General features: G+C 43.8%; 1 protein-coding gene across 4 annotated transcripts in view; it reads left to right on the forward strand.

Annotated features, from left to right (window-relative positions):
• MTR (5-methyltetrahydrofolate-homocysteine methyltransferase) overlaps window positions 1-17,367 on the forward strand; it is a 1,497,716-nt gene that overhangs the window by 1,030,063 nt on the left and 450,286 nt on the right. For all 4 annotated transcript variants that reach the window (XM_073627630.1, XM_073627629.1, XM_073627631.1 and 1 more), the window contains one exon: window positions 14,256-14,323. In XM_073627630.1, coding sequence (XP_073483731.1) covers window positions 14,256-14,323 — 68 coding nt within the window. The remainder of the gene's footprint in view (window positions 1-14,255; window positions 14,324-17,367) is intronic.

Consider the following 17,367-nt stretch of genomic DNA (forward strand, 5'->3'; position numbering starts at 1 on the left):
GCGTTAAGGGCCTCAATTTGTGTTTGGGATAGAGAAGGAAGATTAATTTGTGACAGAAAGGCCTGGATGTTCTCCTCTGTTGGCTGAGGTGTATCAGGGTCTTTTTTCAAGTTGTATAGCGTTGAGTAGTATTCAGCAAACGAGTTTGCTATTTCTTTAGGGTTGTAAATGTTATGTTTACTGATAGGATGTATCCGAAAAGGGATTTTAGATTTGGTTCTGGCTGTTTTAAGCATCTGGGCTAAAAATTTGCCTGCACGATTACCTGAGGAGTAGTGGGACATTTTAAGATATTGTATGTGTTTGTCATATCTTTCCATCAGAAGGAGTCTGAGATCCAAATGAAGTTGGGATAGTTTTTGGGCATTGAGAGTTGGGGTTTTGTTTATTCAGTGTCTCCAGGGCTTTAATATCATTAATTAGTAAGTTCAGCTTTTGTGTCCCCTGCCTCTTCTCCCTTGCACAGATCTGAAGCATCAACCCCCTAACAAAAGCTTTATGAGCGCACCACAGTACTGCCGGTTCAGATACAGAATTAGTATTAACGTCAAAAAATTCAGATAAATTCTTACTTATATTTCTAATATGCTGTGGCATTTGAAGGATACGTGTGTTAGCGCTCCAGATATATGCTGGACTTGGAGTGTGCCCCTCCACCATAGTGATCGATACAGGAGCATGGTCAGACCATGTTATGTCATGTATGGTGGAGGAGGACACTGCCTGTAATAATATTTTATCTACCATAAGCAAATCTATTCTGGAATATGAATTATGCCTAGCGGAATGAAAGGTGTAGTCCTTTTCGTTTGCATGTTGGCATTGCCATACATCATATATGTTTTCTGAATGTAACAAAGGTTGAAGTGAGAGAGGAGGACGTTTGGCCTTGGAGGTAGTATCCAAAGAGTAGTCAGGTGATATATTGTGGTCTCCACAAACAACCAGAGATCCTTTTTGGATAGTAGAGATTTTGCCGTAGAGTCTAAGGAAACGGAGTTGGTGGGAGTTCGGAGCATATAGATTAGCAATGGTATAGGGTTTGTTATTAAGTTCTCCCAAGAGTATAAGATATCTTCCGGCTGGATCTACATACGTTTCCAATAGGTTGAAGGCCACAGAGTCTCTAATAGCGATAAGGACCCCTTTTTGTTTTGAAGGAGCTGAAGCAAAGAACACATGGGGAAATTTCTTGTGTTGGAAGCGTGGGGTGTTACCAGTGGCAAAGTGTGTCTCTTGGAGACATAAGACATCTGCCTGGAGTTTTATTGCTTCTTTCCATACTGAGGCTCTTTTGGCCGGGTGGTTGAGGCCATTTACATTAAATGAAACTATTTTAAGCGCCATTTAAGGTAGTATAAGGGTAAGTGTGTGCAGTACCTTAGTCTCAGTAGAGTAGTCCTTCTTGTTTTGAAGAGTCGGCGGTTTTTGAGATGATTTGGGCTGTTTGGATCCACAGCGTTGAGAATGTCCACTCGGAGGTCAGACCAGTAGAGGGAGAGAAAGGTCAAAGTAGGGGAAAAAATAAAAGTTAATTGTAAAAAAAACAAGTATTGCAGAATAATGTTAAAGTTGAACTTGCACCTGAGGGCAAAACAGTTGCCCATATCTCGGGGGGGAGAAAACTTTGGTACATACTCCAGACTTTATCAGGAACCTTGATGTGATAGAGTAGGATTAGGTTTTGTGTTTGGGTGCTTTTGTGTTGTTTCGTTTGGTGTTGCTCTTTCTGGACACCGTTTGCCATTTGTACTGAGTGTTGAGTTTCGTGGGGGGTGAAGAGCCCGCTGAGGAGTGATCAGGTATTATATCTAATGATCGGAGCAGTTTGAGTCCCTCTTCCACATCTGTAACTACCGTGGTGTTACCATCATGGGTAACTGTCAACTCAACGGGGTATCCCCACCGATATGGTATATCGTGGTTACGGAGGGCTTTGGTCACCGGCAATAAGGCTTTTCGTTTTTGCATAGTAAATTGTGAAAGGTCTGCAAATAGTTGGAGATGTGCAAATCTTTCTGGGGGTTGTTGGTTTTTGCGGAACACAGACATAAGTTGTTCTTTAGTCTCATAAAAATGTACTCGCATCAGCACATCTCTGGGTATGTTATCTGGGAGATGTGACGGTTTTGGGAGTCTGTGGATGCGATCGATGTAGATTTCATTCTCTGGAATGTTGGGTAAGAAGGTTTTGATTAGATCTTGTGCATATTGCTGGAGTTGTGGAGGAAGAAAATTTTCAGGGACCCCTCTAATCTTAATGTTGTTCCTTCTTGACCTGTCTTCAAGGTCGGCGACCTTTGACCTAAGCCATGTGATCTCTTCAGACTGGTCGTTATGGGCATCAATCAGGGTGTTGTGGGATGTTGCAAAGTCCCCCATTTTATCCTCTATGTGATTAACTCTTCCCCCTAGAGCTCCTAGTTCAGATTTTAAATTGTGTACACACTGCATCATGTCTGTGTGCATGGAGCTGCGAAGGGAGACAAGCATGTCTTTTAAAGTGGTGTCAGATACAGGCTTACCCGTTGTTGGGAATGCTGTGAATGGGTCCACCAGCTCCCTCGTGTCCTCCATAGAATCCGGGTTCATGCTGCCTTGCTGGGTGTCCTCTGCTAGCCGAGGTTTAGACTTTGCTGGGCTGCGGGACATCGGTGTGGAGGTTCCGGGAGAGCTGTGCTTTGAGCCTGCTTGTGAGCCCGGGCTGGACATTGCAGACCGCGCGCTGCCTGTGGGGGAAGGAGGATCTCTCATGGCGCCGGCGCCATCTTGGAGAGGATCGCAGTCTTTCAGTTGAAAGAAATCCGGTAGTTTCTTCAGCTGTGTGTTGTCTTTCTTTCTGCGAGTCATCTCACGGTGTCGGCGGAGCTTTTAGGCTCGTTTTAGTGTTGAGCAGGATCGCGGTGTCGTCCCCAAAGCTTCGGTTCCTTGAGCTGGAGCGGAGCTGCGGAATTAAGCGTCCATTCAGCTGCGCGGTAGCCACGCCCCCCGCGTTTATATATTTTTAACCCTCAAGTGCATTACCTTACATTTATCAATGTTAAACCTCATTTGCCATCTAGTTGTCCACTCCATTAATGTATTTAGGTCCTCTTGTAAGCTTTCTTTATCCTGCTGTGATGCTATTGCCCTACTTATTTTTGTGTCGTCAGCAAACACTGAGATTGAGCTATTTATCCCATCCTCTACATCAGACATCACTAAATGGCAGACTACGGACCGAGTCTGGACCAAGTCAATGTTACGTCTGGCCCCGCCACCGTTGTGCCATTTAGGATCTTCTTTTTTCCCTCAGCCGTCGCTAGCTCTATTGTCTTTGCAGATCTGACATCACAAGAGCAGCAAAGTGATGGATGGAGGGTGGGGGCTGGCCCAAGTAACTGGTTCCTAGAACTGTCCTGCATTCTAGCAACCAATCCGTTAACTGGTGCAGGTCCCACCCTCCGTCCATCTCTTTGCTGTACTTCTGATGTCAGCTGCTGTGCCTCCTACCCTCCGCCCTGTGTAAGGTAGGACAGGGAAGAGGGCATTGTTACTGTTATGAAGAACAGAGGAAGCCGGGCGTGATGTAAAGGGGGAATCAGAGATTGTAATCTTAAGTAGGAGGAGTGATATAAAAGGGAGGCAGGGCAGTTATGTGAAGGGAGTGATAGGAAGGAGGCTGGGGTTCTACAAAGGGGGTGAGGATAGGAAAGTAAAGGGGGGCTGGGGACTGCAGTGTTAAGGGGGTTCTAATAATGGGGGTGAGCACAAGAATGTGAAGGGGGTGCTATAAAGGTAGTGAGGACAGGAATGTGAAGGGTGGGGGCTGGGAACTGCAATGTGAAGGGGGGTGCTATAAAATGGGTTAGGACAGGAATGTGATGGGAGTGAGGACAGTTATGTGATGGAGGTGCTATAAAAGGGGTGGGGATAGTTATGTGAAGGGATGCTATAAAGGGGGTAAGGACAGGAATGTGAAGGGGGGTGCTATAAAGAGGGTGAGGACAGGAATGTGAAGGGGGGTGCTATAAAGGGGGTGAGGACAGGAATATGAAGGAGGGTTGGGGACTGCAATGTGAAGGAGGGGTACTATACAGGGGTCGAGAAAAGGAATATGAAGGGGGCTGGGAACTGCAATTTGAAGTAGGAAGGTGATATAAAGGGGGGCTAAGGGCAAGAATGTGAAGGGGGGCTGAAGACTGTTATGTGAAGGGGGGGATGATGTGCAAACTTCAGATGGGCCTGTACATGTGCTATCTTGAGTAGGGGGACCTTGTGGGCGCTGCAGGATTTCAGTCTTTCACGACAATTGGTTTCTTGGTGACTATGGTCTCAGCTGCCTTGAGATCATTGACAAGATTCTCCCGTGTAGTTCTGGGCTGATTCCTCCACATTTGCATGATCATTGAAACTCCTCAAGGTGAGAGCTTACATGGAGCCCCAGACCGAGGGAGATTGACAGTTATTTTGTGTTTCCTACATTTGCGAATAATCGCACCAACTGTTGTCAACCTCTCACTAAACTGCTTGTTGATTGGTCTTGTAGCCTATTCCAGCCTTGTGTAGGTCTACAATCTTGTCCCTGACATCCTTGGACAGCTCTTTGGTCTTGGCCATGGTGGAAAGATTGGAATCTGATTAAAAGACACCTGTCCACAGTAGCATGATTGCTTCTGTGGACAGGTGTCTTTAATCAATCAGATTCCAATCTCTCCACCATGGCCAAGACCAAAGAGCTGTCCAAGGATTTAACGGGTAACAAGCTGAGATTAGGACCACTCTCTTAAAGGGATATCTCCTAATCTCTCAACTCGGCTGTATAGAAGACACCTGGGAGCCAGAAATCTTGCTGATTGATAGGGGATCTAATACTTATTTCACCCATTAAAATGCAAATCCATTTATAAATTTTTTAAAATGTGTTTTTCTGGATATTTTTGTTGTTGTTCTGTCTCTCACTGTTAGAATAAGCCTACCATTAAAATTATAGAATGATCATTTCTTTGTCGGTGGGCAAGCGTACAAAATCAGCAGGGGATCAAATACTTTTTTCCCTCACTGTAGATGGTACCTGACACCAGTTAGATTGTCTAAAATGTATAAGGATTCCTCCTCAGTCTGATGGCGTAATTGTGGTCAACCTGGAAAACTATTGCACATCCTATGGCACTGCAAATCAGTAACCGGTTTCTGGCAATCTGTTTTTAACCACTTCAGCCCCAGAAGGTTTTACCCACTTCCTGACCAGGCCATTTTTTGTCATAAGGCACTACGTCCCTTTTAACTGACAATTGCGCCGTTGTGCAACACTGTACCCAAATAACATTTTTGTCCTTTTTTCCCACAAATTGAGCTTTGTTATGGTGGTATTTGATCACCTCTGCGGTTTTTATTTTTTGCGCTATAAACAAAAAAAGACCGGCAATTTAAAAAAAATATATATATATTTTTTACTTTTTGCTATAATACATATCCAAAAAAAATGTAAAAAAACAAGTTTCTTCATCAGTTTAGGCCAATATGTATTCTGCTACATATTTTTATTAAAATTCATCCATTGCAGGGGTCATAGCTCGTCTGTCTCCGAGATTAGCTCTGCTAGGACTCTCCATAGACAATTTCCCTAAATGTTTTAGAACAGTGGTTCTACACATATTAATAGCAGCCTGGCTGACCATAATGAGCCAATTGAAAAAAGATACATCACCTACACTCTAATAAATTATTTCTAGGGTGCATCTACAGTGCTCCTATGAATACTTCCTTGCTACTGCACAAGGTATCAAGGATCAGTTTATCCTCTTTTGGGAGGTGTGGCTAAACACCTATAAATTACCTACTGTCTCCGGAGGTTCATATTCTGTATTGGAGGGGATTATTGTGCTTCTATTTGATTAGTGAGGACTAGTTGATGTTGTCTTCATTAATGTCTGTTAACTTCCATATTTTACGTCTGTTTATTCCCGGTCCTAGCATTATAAGCTACGAGATCATAAACAGGACTGGCTAACTTGAATTCTAAACACATTTGATTGGTTCTAGCCAATGTGATGCTTCTTTTATTACTGCAACAATTCTCTCTTTATGCAAGGTATTGCCAATTGTATTTGTACTCGGAGTCAATCTGTGGATAGTGTAGGAAAGGAACAGAGAGCATAGACCTGAAGTGTGCCTGGGTCACGTGGTCAGTATGCCTAAAAGGGGGCATACCCAAGTATGAAATTAAATGAAATGAAATTAAAAAGAAAAAAGGGAATGGGTGGGCGGGACACGAGATCCTACGACCACAAGGAAGGAGGCAAAGGAGTGCAGGCTTTATGCAGCCTGACTCCTCCTACAAATACAGGCTGACCTGCGGTCAGCCTTACACTTGTACTCGGAGTCAATCTGTGGATAGTGTAGAAAAGGAACAAAGAGCAACAGAGAACATAGACCTGAAGTGTGCCTGGGTCACGTGGTCAGTATGCCTAAAAGGGGGCAAAAATAACCCAGTAGGATGAAAGCTTAACAACCAGATTTATACACACTGAAATAAAGTACAATCTGCCAGATTGACAACCGCTTGTGGCATCTCAAAAGTGGCTCTGGGACATACCCAGAGAAACAAGACAACCTCCAACTACCCAAATACCAAGTAAGGGCCGGGCCCCCCTGGCGCAAAGTCACAGAAGCTGCTCCTACCTTGAATGAATGCTGAAGTATGCCTTAGGGTCCAGACCCTGATTGGCCAAAAAAAGGGGTGGCAATGAAGTATGCATTGAGCTACGGAGAGGGAAGTGCTAGGAAAAGGCAACAGAGGACCATCTCTGGGTTTATATCAGATGTAGCACTGCCGAGCTGGTTTAAACCAACACCGGGCACCACGCCTTGCCAGGTTCCAAGAACCTGACGACAGTGCCGCCTCCCGATTGCTGCGTCTTGCGAGCATGCCGATGTAACAAAAGGCCGGGGTGCAAAACCAGTTGATTGGCCAAAAGTAAGTGAGACCCTGGGCCAGAATAGCAAATCCACTGGCCTCAAGAGGCCAGCTATAGCTGCCTTGAGTACCAGGTTGATAACCAACGCAAAAGGAGACCATGAGAGCATGATAGATGCGTCACTAAAAATATGACCCACAATGGGAAGTCTGCTGAGCACAGCAGGAGGGCTACTCTTCAGGATCCCTGAGGATGGCTTAAATAGAGTGCGCAGAGAATAAAGAAAGGCCTGTCGGGGTCTTCCAACAACATGAAATGCTAAGTCCCAGCCAGATATGACATGATAGTGCTGTAGGCCGATATGATTTGGAAGAGGCAAAAAACAGAAAACAAATAGGAACTGGATGTTACCGTCAGGACTAGGAAACCTTGACCGGAAAGCTTGGAAAACATCCCAGGCAGCATCATGAGCCTTCCTGGTATTTAAAATAAAGACTTAAAGATCAAGGCTGTTGCGTCAGCCAAATAGAAACCCAATCCATCACAAAATGCTGGAAACCGAAAAGAAGGCGTGGCGCCAGCATCTGCGTCCGAGACCTGGGCCTACTGATACCGGCCTAGGCACTGAGAAGGTTCCGGAATCCACTAAAGCCCCTGAGCCAATAGAATCTGCTGGAGCTGCCATGGCTGACTTACCAATAGTTCCATACTATTGCCACTCCTGGCCGGACGTAGCTAGGAAATTAAAGGTAGTGTGCATTTGGGACAGGGCAGAAATCACAGTCCGCTGGGTAACCTGCTCTGCCCTCGCACTTGACAAGCAAAAGAACAATAATTTAAAAAGCTGAGCTTTCCATGCCGAAGCCGGGAAAGCAATCCACTGCGTTGAAATACTGCCATCGGGTCAAGAGTTGAAGCTAGCTAAGTGTGAAAAATGAAGCCTTGAGACAGACCAGGTTCTGAGAGAGGGTGAGCTACTGTGCTCCGACCCAACCAGCTGGAGAAGGAGGGGTAGAAGCGAAGTCCCCAATATCCTCTGCTTGGGGCATGTCCTGCATAACCGGAACTTGCAACCTGAAAACGTGACCGGGTGCTGAAGTAAAACGTAAGATGTAAATTTATGAAAACAGAACCGAGATATAAGAATGTAACCTGGATTAGAAGAATTGCAGCTGCCCCCGCCAATGAAAACATATGAACGGTACCCCGCAAAATGATGAAAATAGTAACCATGAACTGAGTGGAAATGACACACCACTGGATCTGTGACATAACCTGCGAGAGAAACGTGAGCAGACTGAGAAACCTGTGACAGGAACGTAAGCTGCGTGAAGGAAACGAAACACATGCATGGCGCGAGCTGATGAAAACGTGAGCAGCATGAGAACCGAGGCTGCAAGAAAAACGCAAACTGCATAAGAATACGCCGGATGCACGAGAACGTGAAATTGATGAACAACGTGAGAAACATGAGAAACAAGAGTAATCATTGGGAAAACATGAGAAACCTGGGAAAACGAGAGAAACATGAAAATGTGAGTTGGCATAGAAACAACAAATTGCATGAGAAACGTAAATTGCATGAGAAACGTAAATTGCATGAGAAATGTGAGTTTGAATGAAATATGTAAACAACATAAGAACAGATGAGGAGACTTGCCACCGAACAAGCCAATTAAAAACGATCACCTCAATCTGATAAACCCATAGACGTGATGGGTAACCTGCAGTGGAAGAACATGGACAACCCAGCTGTGTAAAAGCGACCAGAGAACATTACAGACAACCAGCCCATGATATAAGAACACCCCTACTACCTGACAAGTATGAGGATGTGGGTGCAGAAATGACAAGACCAACAGCGCATGAATGTGAACCTAATGACAACACCACCCTACTGTATGCAGTAAGCAAGCCCAAGCAACCTGCAGCGCCAAGACAGGAAATTAAAAACGAACACTCAAGGCTAAGGTCCCCACAGACTGTGGTGGGTAGTAGTAAAAGGTGTAATGGTGAAGAGGACGTGTGACGTATGAACTACAGGCAAGAAGATTGTGGGACGACAATTAAAACGAAACCTCAGCCTGTATGGATCTGTAGGCGTGAGAGATCCTGGATGTAAGCACTAATTAACGGAAATGCAGCGAACGTAAGACAATGACATGAAATGTGAGAAACATGGGAAACGTAAGAAACGTGGGAAACGTAAGAAACATGGGAAATGTAAGGCGCACGGGAACCGTGAGAAACATGAGAAACATGGGGACGTAGGAAACGTGAGAAACATGGGAAACGTGAGAAACATGGGAAACGTAAGGCACATGGGAAACGTACGAAACGTGAGAAACATGGGAAAAATATGAATTTGCATGAGAACCGTAAATTGCATGAGAAAAACGTAGATTACATGAGAAAATCGTAAAATTGCATGAGAAAATCATAAATTGCATGAGAAAATCGTAATCCACAAGAAAATGTAATTTACTTGAGAATTGCATAAGAACATAAATTACATGAGAACCGTAAATTACATGAGAAAACCATAAATTGCATAAAAAAAGTGAATCGCATGTGAAAACCGTAAATCGCATGAGAAAACCGTAAATCGCATGAGAAAAGCAAAAATTGCATAAGAAAGCATAACTTGCATGAGAAATCGTAAATTGAATGAGAATGTAAATTGCATGAGAAACCATAACTTACCTGAAAAACGTAAGTTACATAAGAAAACCGTAAATTGCATGAGAACGTAATTTACAAGAGAACGTAATTGCATGAGAAAGCTTAAATTGCATGAGAAAGCTTAAATTGCATGAGAACGTAAATTGCATGAGAAAACCGTAAATTGCATGAGAAAACCGTAAATTGCATGAGAAAACCGTTAATCGCATGAGTAAAGCGAAAAATTGCATGAGAAATCGTAAATGGCATGAGAATGTAAATTGCATGAGAAACCGTAAACTTACCTGAAAAAAAAAAAACGTAAATTGCACGAGAAACAGTAAAATTGCATGAGGAATCATAATTTGCATGTTTGTTGTTTTTTTTTTTTTTTTTTTTTGTCAGAACCTTGACTATGAAGTCATGCAGATACTTCGCGACAGGCATGCCCTGGAAGTGTAGCAAGGCTAGCACGGGAGCCAGAATTGCAGATAACACCAGGTGGCTCTGATCACAGTTATTTAACAGGTGTCAGAGGATGTTTCCTGCACTGCCATTTATAAAAGTACAGCAACAAATGTTTGACATCGCTGGATGAAACTTCCAGAGTCACTGAACTGTAAAAGCTGAGCATAAGGGGGAGCGATTGGGGGCAGTAAAAAACATGAGGAAACCTCCAGTACGGCCCGCCCCCCCCCCCCCCCCGACTTGACATTCCCCCGTGATCAGGCTGAACCCCCTGAGCAGGACGGGTGGCATCCGATGCGGGTCCTCCGTTGATGCCACCCGCCCACACCTACCGGAACCGCGACCACCGGGAGATACTTGCAGCCGACCGTGCTGCTGCTCTGCTAGCCGGAACCGGAAGTGACATGTCGGCTCACACGAGATCCTACCTCCACAAGGAAGGAGGAAAAGGAGGGCAGGCTTTATGCAGCCTGACTCCTCCTACAAATACAGCCTTACACTTGTTAAAACTCAATAAAAATCTTAGTTAAAAAAAAGAGCTGGTTCTGGCCAGCTCAGTAGATTGCTTTAAAAAAAAGCTCCATGGCCCTCTTATGACTCATCCCACATGACTCATTGAATAATTGGGGGGAACTCACTCCCCTCATGCAAGTCTTCTGAAGTTTTAATTCTGTTGCTGCAATTAGGATGTTCTCTAGAGGGTTATTATCCATTCCTGTGCCTTACTCACTGCTTGCTACTCCTGAATGTATGTTGCACAGGTAGGAGAATAGCCACTATGTGCCCTTTTGCTTTGTCTAGTGTCCATCCTCAGATGTGGCAGCTATACTTTCACATAGAAAATAGTCCTGTGTCCGTCTATGAATTATTGGATTTGTTATGGTCAGTACAAAAATACCCCATTAAAAAAAAAAAAAATGTGTACTTCAAGTAAGCTTTAAAAGCTCTCTGCACACTATAAGCTAAAAAAATGGCAGAAAAAAGCTAGATGAAAAATGCTCATAATGCCAGGTTTTAGCAGCAGTTGGGAGCATTCAGGTTTTTTTTTTTCTCTGCTGGCAATTCGCTCCCAAAAACACAAAAAAATAGCTTTTTTTCTGTTCCTAGAGGCTTGGTTTACATATATGTGGTGCGGGAAACGCAGAGAATCCTGTGAATCCCGGCATTCATACGAACCGCAGAGGGTGTCCATGTTAAGTTAATGGTTCGCAAAACACAGTATGATTGACAGAAGCGAATAACATAGCTGTGAATACCCATGTGATCTGATTCCAGTGAGGGGAAAAAATAGGGTCCTGCGCCTTTTTTGTGCTCAGTTGGTGCGATTTTGAGCCATACAAATAAATGGCTCAAATTGCACTGCACAGACTTTGCATGTGATTGGAATAGGAATGAGGTGTGATTCTTATATATTCCATATATATGTGGTGCGGGATACTGCATGTGATTTGGATCACACTAAAATAGTGTGCATGGACACCTAGGATTATATTATTTGCTTCTAGAAGCAGAAAAAAAAATGTTCAAAAGCTGCTGATAGGAGTGTTTTTGCGGCCTTAAAAAAAAAACAAAAAAAAACCCTGCAAGACAATTACATAATGTGCTATTATGCATCTCATACAAGTACATTGTAGGGTTAATTTACTAAAACTATAGTGTGCAAAATCTGGTGCAGCTGTGCATGGTAGCCAATCAGCTTCTAACTTCAGCTTGTTTAACCACTTCCCACCCAGCCACTGCACGTATACGACTGGGTGGGGCCTTCCTCCTCCTGAGTGGACGTTCCTCAACGTCCTTCAGAAGGAGTGGTATCCCATGGCCACGTGATCCCGATGCGCTTGTGTCCCTCGGACACGCCGCATCTCAGATCGGCAGGAGAGCTCTGTGATTTGCCCTCCTGATCACATGATGGCTGTGTCCAATCACAGTAAACACCTGTCGCACACCTGTCCCAGTAAACACCTGTCGCACACCTGTCCCAGTAAACACCTGTCGCACACCTGTCCCAGTAAACACCTGTCGCACACCTGTCCCAGTAAACACCTGTCGCACACCTGTCCCAGTAAACACCTGTCGCACACCAGTCCCAGTAAACACCTGTCGCACACCTGTCCCAGTAAACACCATGTCTGTGTTCATCTGGCACATCTGCCTGTGATCATGTGCCACATCTAATTTCATTGTCCTGGTGCTCCAGGGCCTTCAAAAATGTGATAGGTACTCAGGAAATGAAATGAGTAATTTATGCCTTTAAAACGCCTGATGGTGCTCCCTGCATATTGGGCCTCTGTATGTGGCCAGGATGTGTAAAAGTCTCACATGTGGTATCGCCATACTCAGGAGAAGTAGCAGAATGCATTTTGGGGGGGTCATTTTTGTTATGCACATGCTACAGTATGTGTTAGAGAAATGTTATGAATTGACAACTTTGTCTAAAAAAAAATAGGTTTTAACTTTCTTTCCACATTTTCCAAAAACTTGTGGAAAAAAATGACATGTTCAAAAGACTCATTATGCCTTGTAGATTAAACATTGGGGGGTTTTCTTTCCAAAGCGTAGTCATTTTGTGGGTAATTCCATTGTTTTGGGGCTCCAGGGTCTTCAAAAATGTAATAGGTAATCAGAAAACTAAATGTGTAATTTATGCTCCTAGAACACCTGATGGTGCTCTCTCTGCATGTTGGGCCTCTGTACGTGGCCAGGTTGTGGAAAAGTCCCACATGTGGTAGCGCCATACTCAGGAGTAGCAAGAATATATTTTGGGCCTTCAGTACATCAGGATTGATCAATTTTCACTGCTATGTAGCCTAGCTTGTAGACTCTAACTTTCACACAAACCTATTATCGGGATTTTTTTTTTTTTTTTTACCAAAGACATGTAGCAGAATACATTCTGGCTTAAATTTATACCAAAATTGGATTTTATAGGATTTCTTTTAAAACAAAGTAGAAAATATTGTTTTTTTTTTTCAAAATGTTCACTCTTTTTTTCCCTGATATCGCAAAAAAAAACCCAGTGCTGAATAAATACCACCAAAAGAAAGTTCTATTTGTGTGAACAAAATGATAAAAATGTAATTTGGGTACAGTGTAGCATGACTGAGTAATTGTCATTCAAAGTGTGAGAGCACGGAAAGCTGAAAATTGGTCTGGGAAGGAAGGGGGTGAAAGTGCCCAGTACTGAGGTGGTTAAGCTTTGCCAAAACCCTGATAGCTGATTGGTTTCTATGCAGAGCTGCACCAGATTTTGCACTCTCCCGTTTTAGTAAATCAGTCCCTATGAAATGCTTACCTTAGAACGAAGCAGTCCAGCAGCATGCTGTCACCGCTGACGGGGCTTCCATCTTCACCTGGTCTTCCTTCTGGGTTTGTATGCTTCAGCCATTTGACTGGCCGAACCGCAATGATGACACTCCCGCGCATTCGCACAAGAGTCACGGCCACAGGTATGCTGTCCTTTCAGAGCGCATGTTTCGGTGATGTCACCAGCTGCATGCAGTGTGAATATCTCCTAAACGGTGCAAGTTTAGGAGGTATTCACTGTACCTACACGTAAGCCTTATTATAGGCTTACCTGTAGGAACAAGTTTTTTTTTAAAAAAGCCTTCACTTCCACTTTAATAGAAATGTAACACATATACAGTACACTTCTGTACCACAAAGTAATGCTATTTGTACCTAGTGTTAATACTTGGGCTACTGATTTTGGATACTAATTGTGGTTCATAGTTCTAATGCCGCATACATGCGGTCGGACTTTTCGACCGGACTGGTCCGACGGACCAAAGCCGACGGCCAATGCGATCGTGTGTGGGCTTCACCGGACCTTCAGCTGACTTTTCCAGTCGCAAATCTGACTGCCTTTAGATTTGGAACATGCTTCAAATCTTTACGTCGTAACTCCGCCGGACCCAGAAATCCGCTCGTCTGTATGCTAGTCCGACAGACAAAAACCCACGCTAGGGCAGCTATTGGCTACTGGCTATCAACTTCCCTATTTTAGTCCAGTTGTACATCATCACGTACGAATCCGTCAGACTTTTGTGTGATCGTATGTAGTTAAGTCCGTTCGTTAGAAAGTCCACCGCAGGTCCGCCAAAAGTCCGTCGAAAGTCTGTCGGACGGGCTGTCGGACTTTTGTAGCCGAAAAGTCCGACCGTGTGTACGTGGCATAAGTATCTCAAATTCTTTCATTGATTTTATTTATTTATTTTACTTTTATTCAAGGGTGATTGACCTAGGTGTTATGACTCCGTGTGATAAGATTTTGCGAGCTGCAATTGAAAACAAAGCTGGTAAGCCCTGATTTTCTGTATAGTTCAGTCATGTTGATTTGTGTGCATTTTTATTTGTAAACCAAAAAAACCTTTATTACTTTTAATTACTGAAATTGAGATTGATTTACTAAAGAAGTAGAGCACATTTGCTTAAAATTTGTACTTGGCTTAGTGAATGAAATGATGCTAAGTGACAATGTAGTCTCCAAGTGAAAAACAAATAGGAACTTTGCTTGCACTTGATTGGATAATTGAAGTCAGCACAGTTTGGCCTCATTCACCAAGCTAAGTAAACGGCCTATTGTCCTTTAGTAAACCAGTGTCAATTATTGTTCATTTAATGTTGAGACACAACTTGCTATGCTGACCGAAGACTAAATGTCCAAATTGTCAAGCTACCAATAATATGTAATGTAAATGTAATAACATTTAACCACTTGAAGTCAGAGCATTTTTTTTTTATTTTTCACATATAATCTGCATTTTTTGCTAGAAAGTTACATGAAACCCCTAAACCATGTCACTGATGCAACTGGTATTATACTGGTGAAACCAGGCAGGCTATTTACCTTTATTCATGTGTCTGTGCATGTGTGTCTGCATGTGTCTTTATGTGTGTGTGTGTGTGTGTGCATGTGTCTGTGTATGTGTCTGTGTATGTGTGTGTGTGTGTGCATCTGTCTGTATGTGTGTGTGTGTGTGTGTGTGCATCTGTCTGTATGTGTGTGTGTGTGCATCTGTCTGTATGTGTGTGTGTGTGCATCTGTCTGTATGTGTGTGCACCTGTCTGTATGTGTGTGCATGTGTCTGTATGTGTGTGCATGTGTCTGTATATCTGTCTGTATGTGTGTGTGCATTTGTCTGTATGTGTGTATGTGTCTGCATGTGTGGGCATGTGTCTGTGTGTATGCATGCGTGTATGTTACTTTTAAACCCCCCCCCCATTCCTGTACCATCAGAACTGCTTTTGTAGGGCTTGTTTGTGATAGCAGCCAGGACTGCTGCTCCTCTGAAAAGCAATCCATGCACAAATCGCTTTTCAGAGGCATTTGACAGGCGGTAAAGAGGCATTATGTTGCCTCCTCACCACCTGTTTTAAGCCTGTAAATGCAGCATCACTATACCGCAACCGTGCAATGCACACAGTTTCGGGATAGTTGCAGTGCAGCCCCATTCAGCCTGGGTATACCTCCAGCTGCAGCCACAGCATGTGTACACTCACAGCTGCTCCCTCTGTAGCTAAAGGGGGAGAAGTTGGGGGTGGTAAAAACAGCTTAACTATGTGGTTTTACTGCCCCTCCAACCTGACATGTGAACAAGCCCTTGGTTCACATCTGTGTGGCTGTGTGTAGGGCAGCCTATTCATTTCAATGGGCTTCCCTACCCACAAAAATACAGGGACCTTTTTTTTTAAATTGCACTGCACCAAAAGCACCCCACGTTTTCCAATGTGTGGGGTACTATTAAGAATTAACGGTACTCCTAAGAGCAGAGCATTCGTCTGTGTGTCAGGAACAAGTGCAACAAAGGCAAGAGGATTCTTGTTGGGCAGTGTATTAGTGCTCGAACGAACACACTTAGACCAAATTTTAATGGTTCAAAGAATGTCAGGCAAAATGGTCGGCCCTCACACATGTTCAATTCATCAAATCTGGCCCTCTTTGAAAAAAGTTTGGACACCCCTGCTCTATACCATGGCTTATGGAGCAATACTCATACGTGGACACTAGTTTAAAAAAAAAATGTATTTTTATACATTAACATGTGCACCCTGGTGTGTTGATAATTCTGATTATTATTTACAGTGGTAGATGGTGTTAAGAGTCAAAGCCAGGCTTTTATCTTGTACTTTTGTTGATCATGAATGGGGCATGACCCTAAATTGATCCTAATGGATCACTCAATATTTAAAAAAATGGAGCTTCTCTTAGCAGCCTTACTCTACTGAAAAGATGGGTTGGTGGTCTCCCTTTGCCAAAATCTTCATCTGGCACTTGTAGCTGTACAGATGCACCGGACCCTCTGGCAGCAGAACCGGTCTGCAGAGGCAGTTTGTAAAAAATGTTTTAAAAGGATTTTGTTGGATAGAGAATGACTTTTTGGTGTGCCATTAGGCACCTTTTACTAAGGAAGTTTAGGGCAGAAAAAGCTACCTCATCCAGTAAAAAGAAAGCTAAGGGGTCCATGGCAAAGCACAGTGCTTCCAGGTTCAGGAAGCATACCTTTTGTTTCTCCCAGACCTCTGCTACAAAGTCAAGTCAGTTCTGTCACAAGTCCTGGGTGTCCAAGCCAGCAAATTCTTTCACGCAGTGAAGGGGTGCCCCCACTTGTGCAAGTAGGGGATGTCTGCAGGCCGTTTGGCCACTTGAATTCAGGGCATTTTAGATCTGGGAGGTCATGTCCCAGGGGTAAAGGCTTGCATTTCACTCCCTAATATCTCTCAACCCTATGCTTTGCAACCTGCTAACCGCTCCAAGGGGTTTGCAGGCCCAACAACTTCAATTTTTCATAGTAAATTTGTCAGCTTTCGAGTTTTCTCCAGGAAACAATTTATGGGCTGCTGTCAGGAACAGACGGAGACCGAGAATGCAGTAAAAATCACACCTTTTAATAAAATGGTAAAAATGGTACAATTGGTAAACATATTTAAAACATAGCCAGGGTTCGGTAGCCAAATTGGGGAGCCAGAGATCAGCGAAGTCAGTAGCAGCAGACCGGATCAGGAACCAGAAGGGACGTCAGCCAGGCAAGTCTTCAACAGGAACACAGCAGAGAGTCTGTAGATATGTTGACCAAGGGGAAGGCATTGACGAAATGAACCAGGCAGTTTAAATAGCCAGAAGGGGCTGGCTGTGGGCTTGTCTGATGAGCAGGAGATGATCAACAGGTGAGCCACTGTGGAACGATGAGTACTTTCAATTAACCGACAGCTGAGCACAGAGAAGGAAGGGCTGAGAGCCCAGCCTTGACAGCTGCTTATCAAACCGGTTTACAGTTCCATATCCCAATGGGGGTGTTGACCACATGGTATTCTTTTGAAGGTTCTCAGCAACTTCTTGTGA

The sequence above is a fragment of the Aquarana catesbeiana genome, linkage group LG04 (genome assembly GCF_042186555.1).
Source record: "Aquarana catesbeiana isolate 2022-GZ linkage group LG04, ASM4218655v1, whole genome shotgun sequence".
In the NCBI taxonomy this organism is placed as follows: Eukaryota; Metazoa; Chordata; class Amphibia; order Anura; family Ranidae; genus Aquarana; species Aquarana catesbeiana.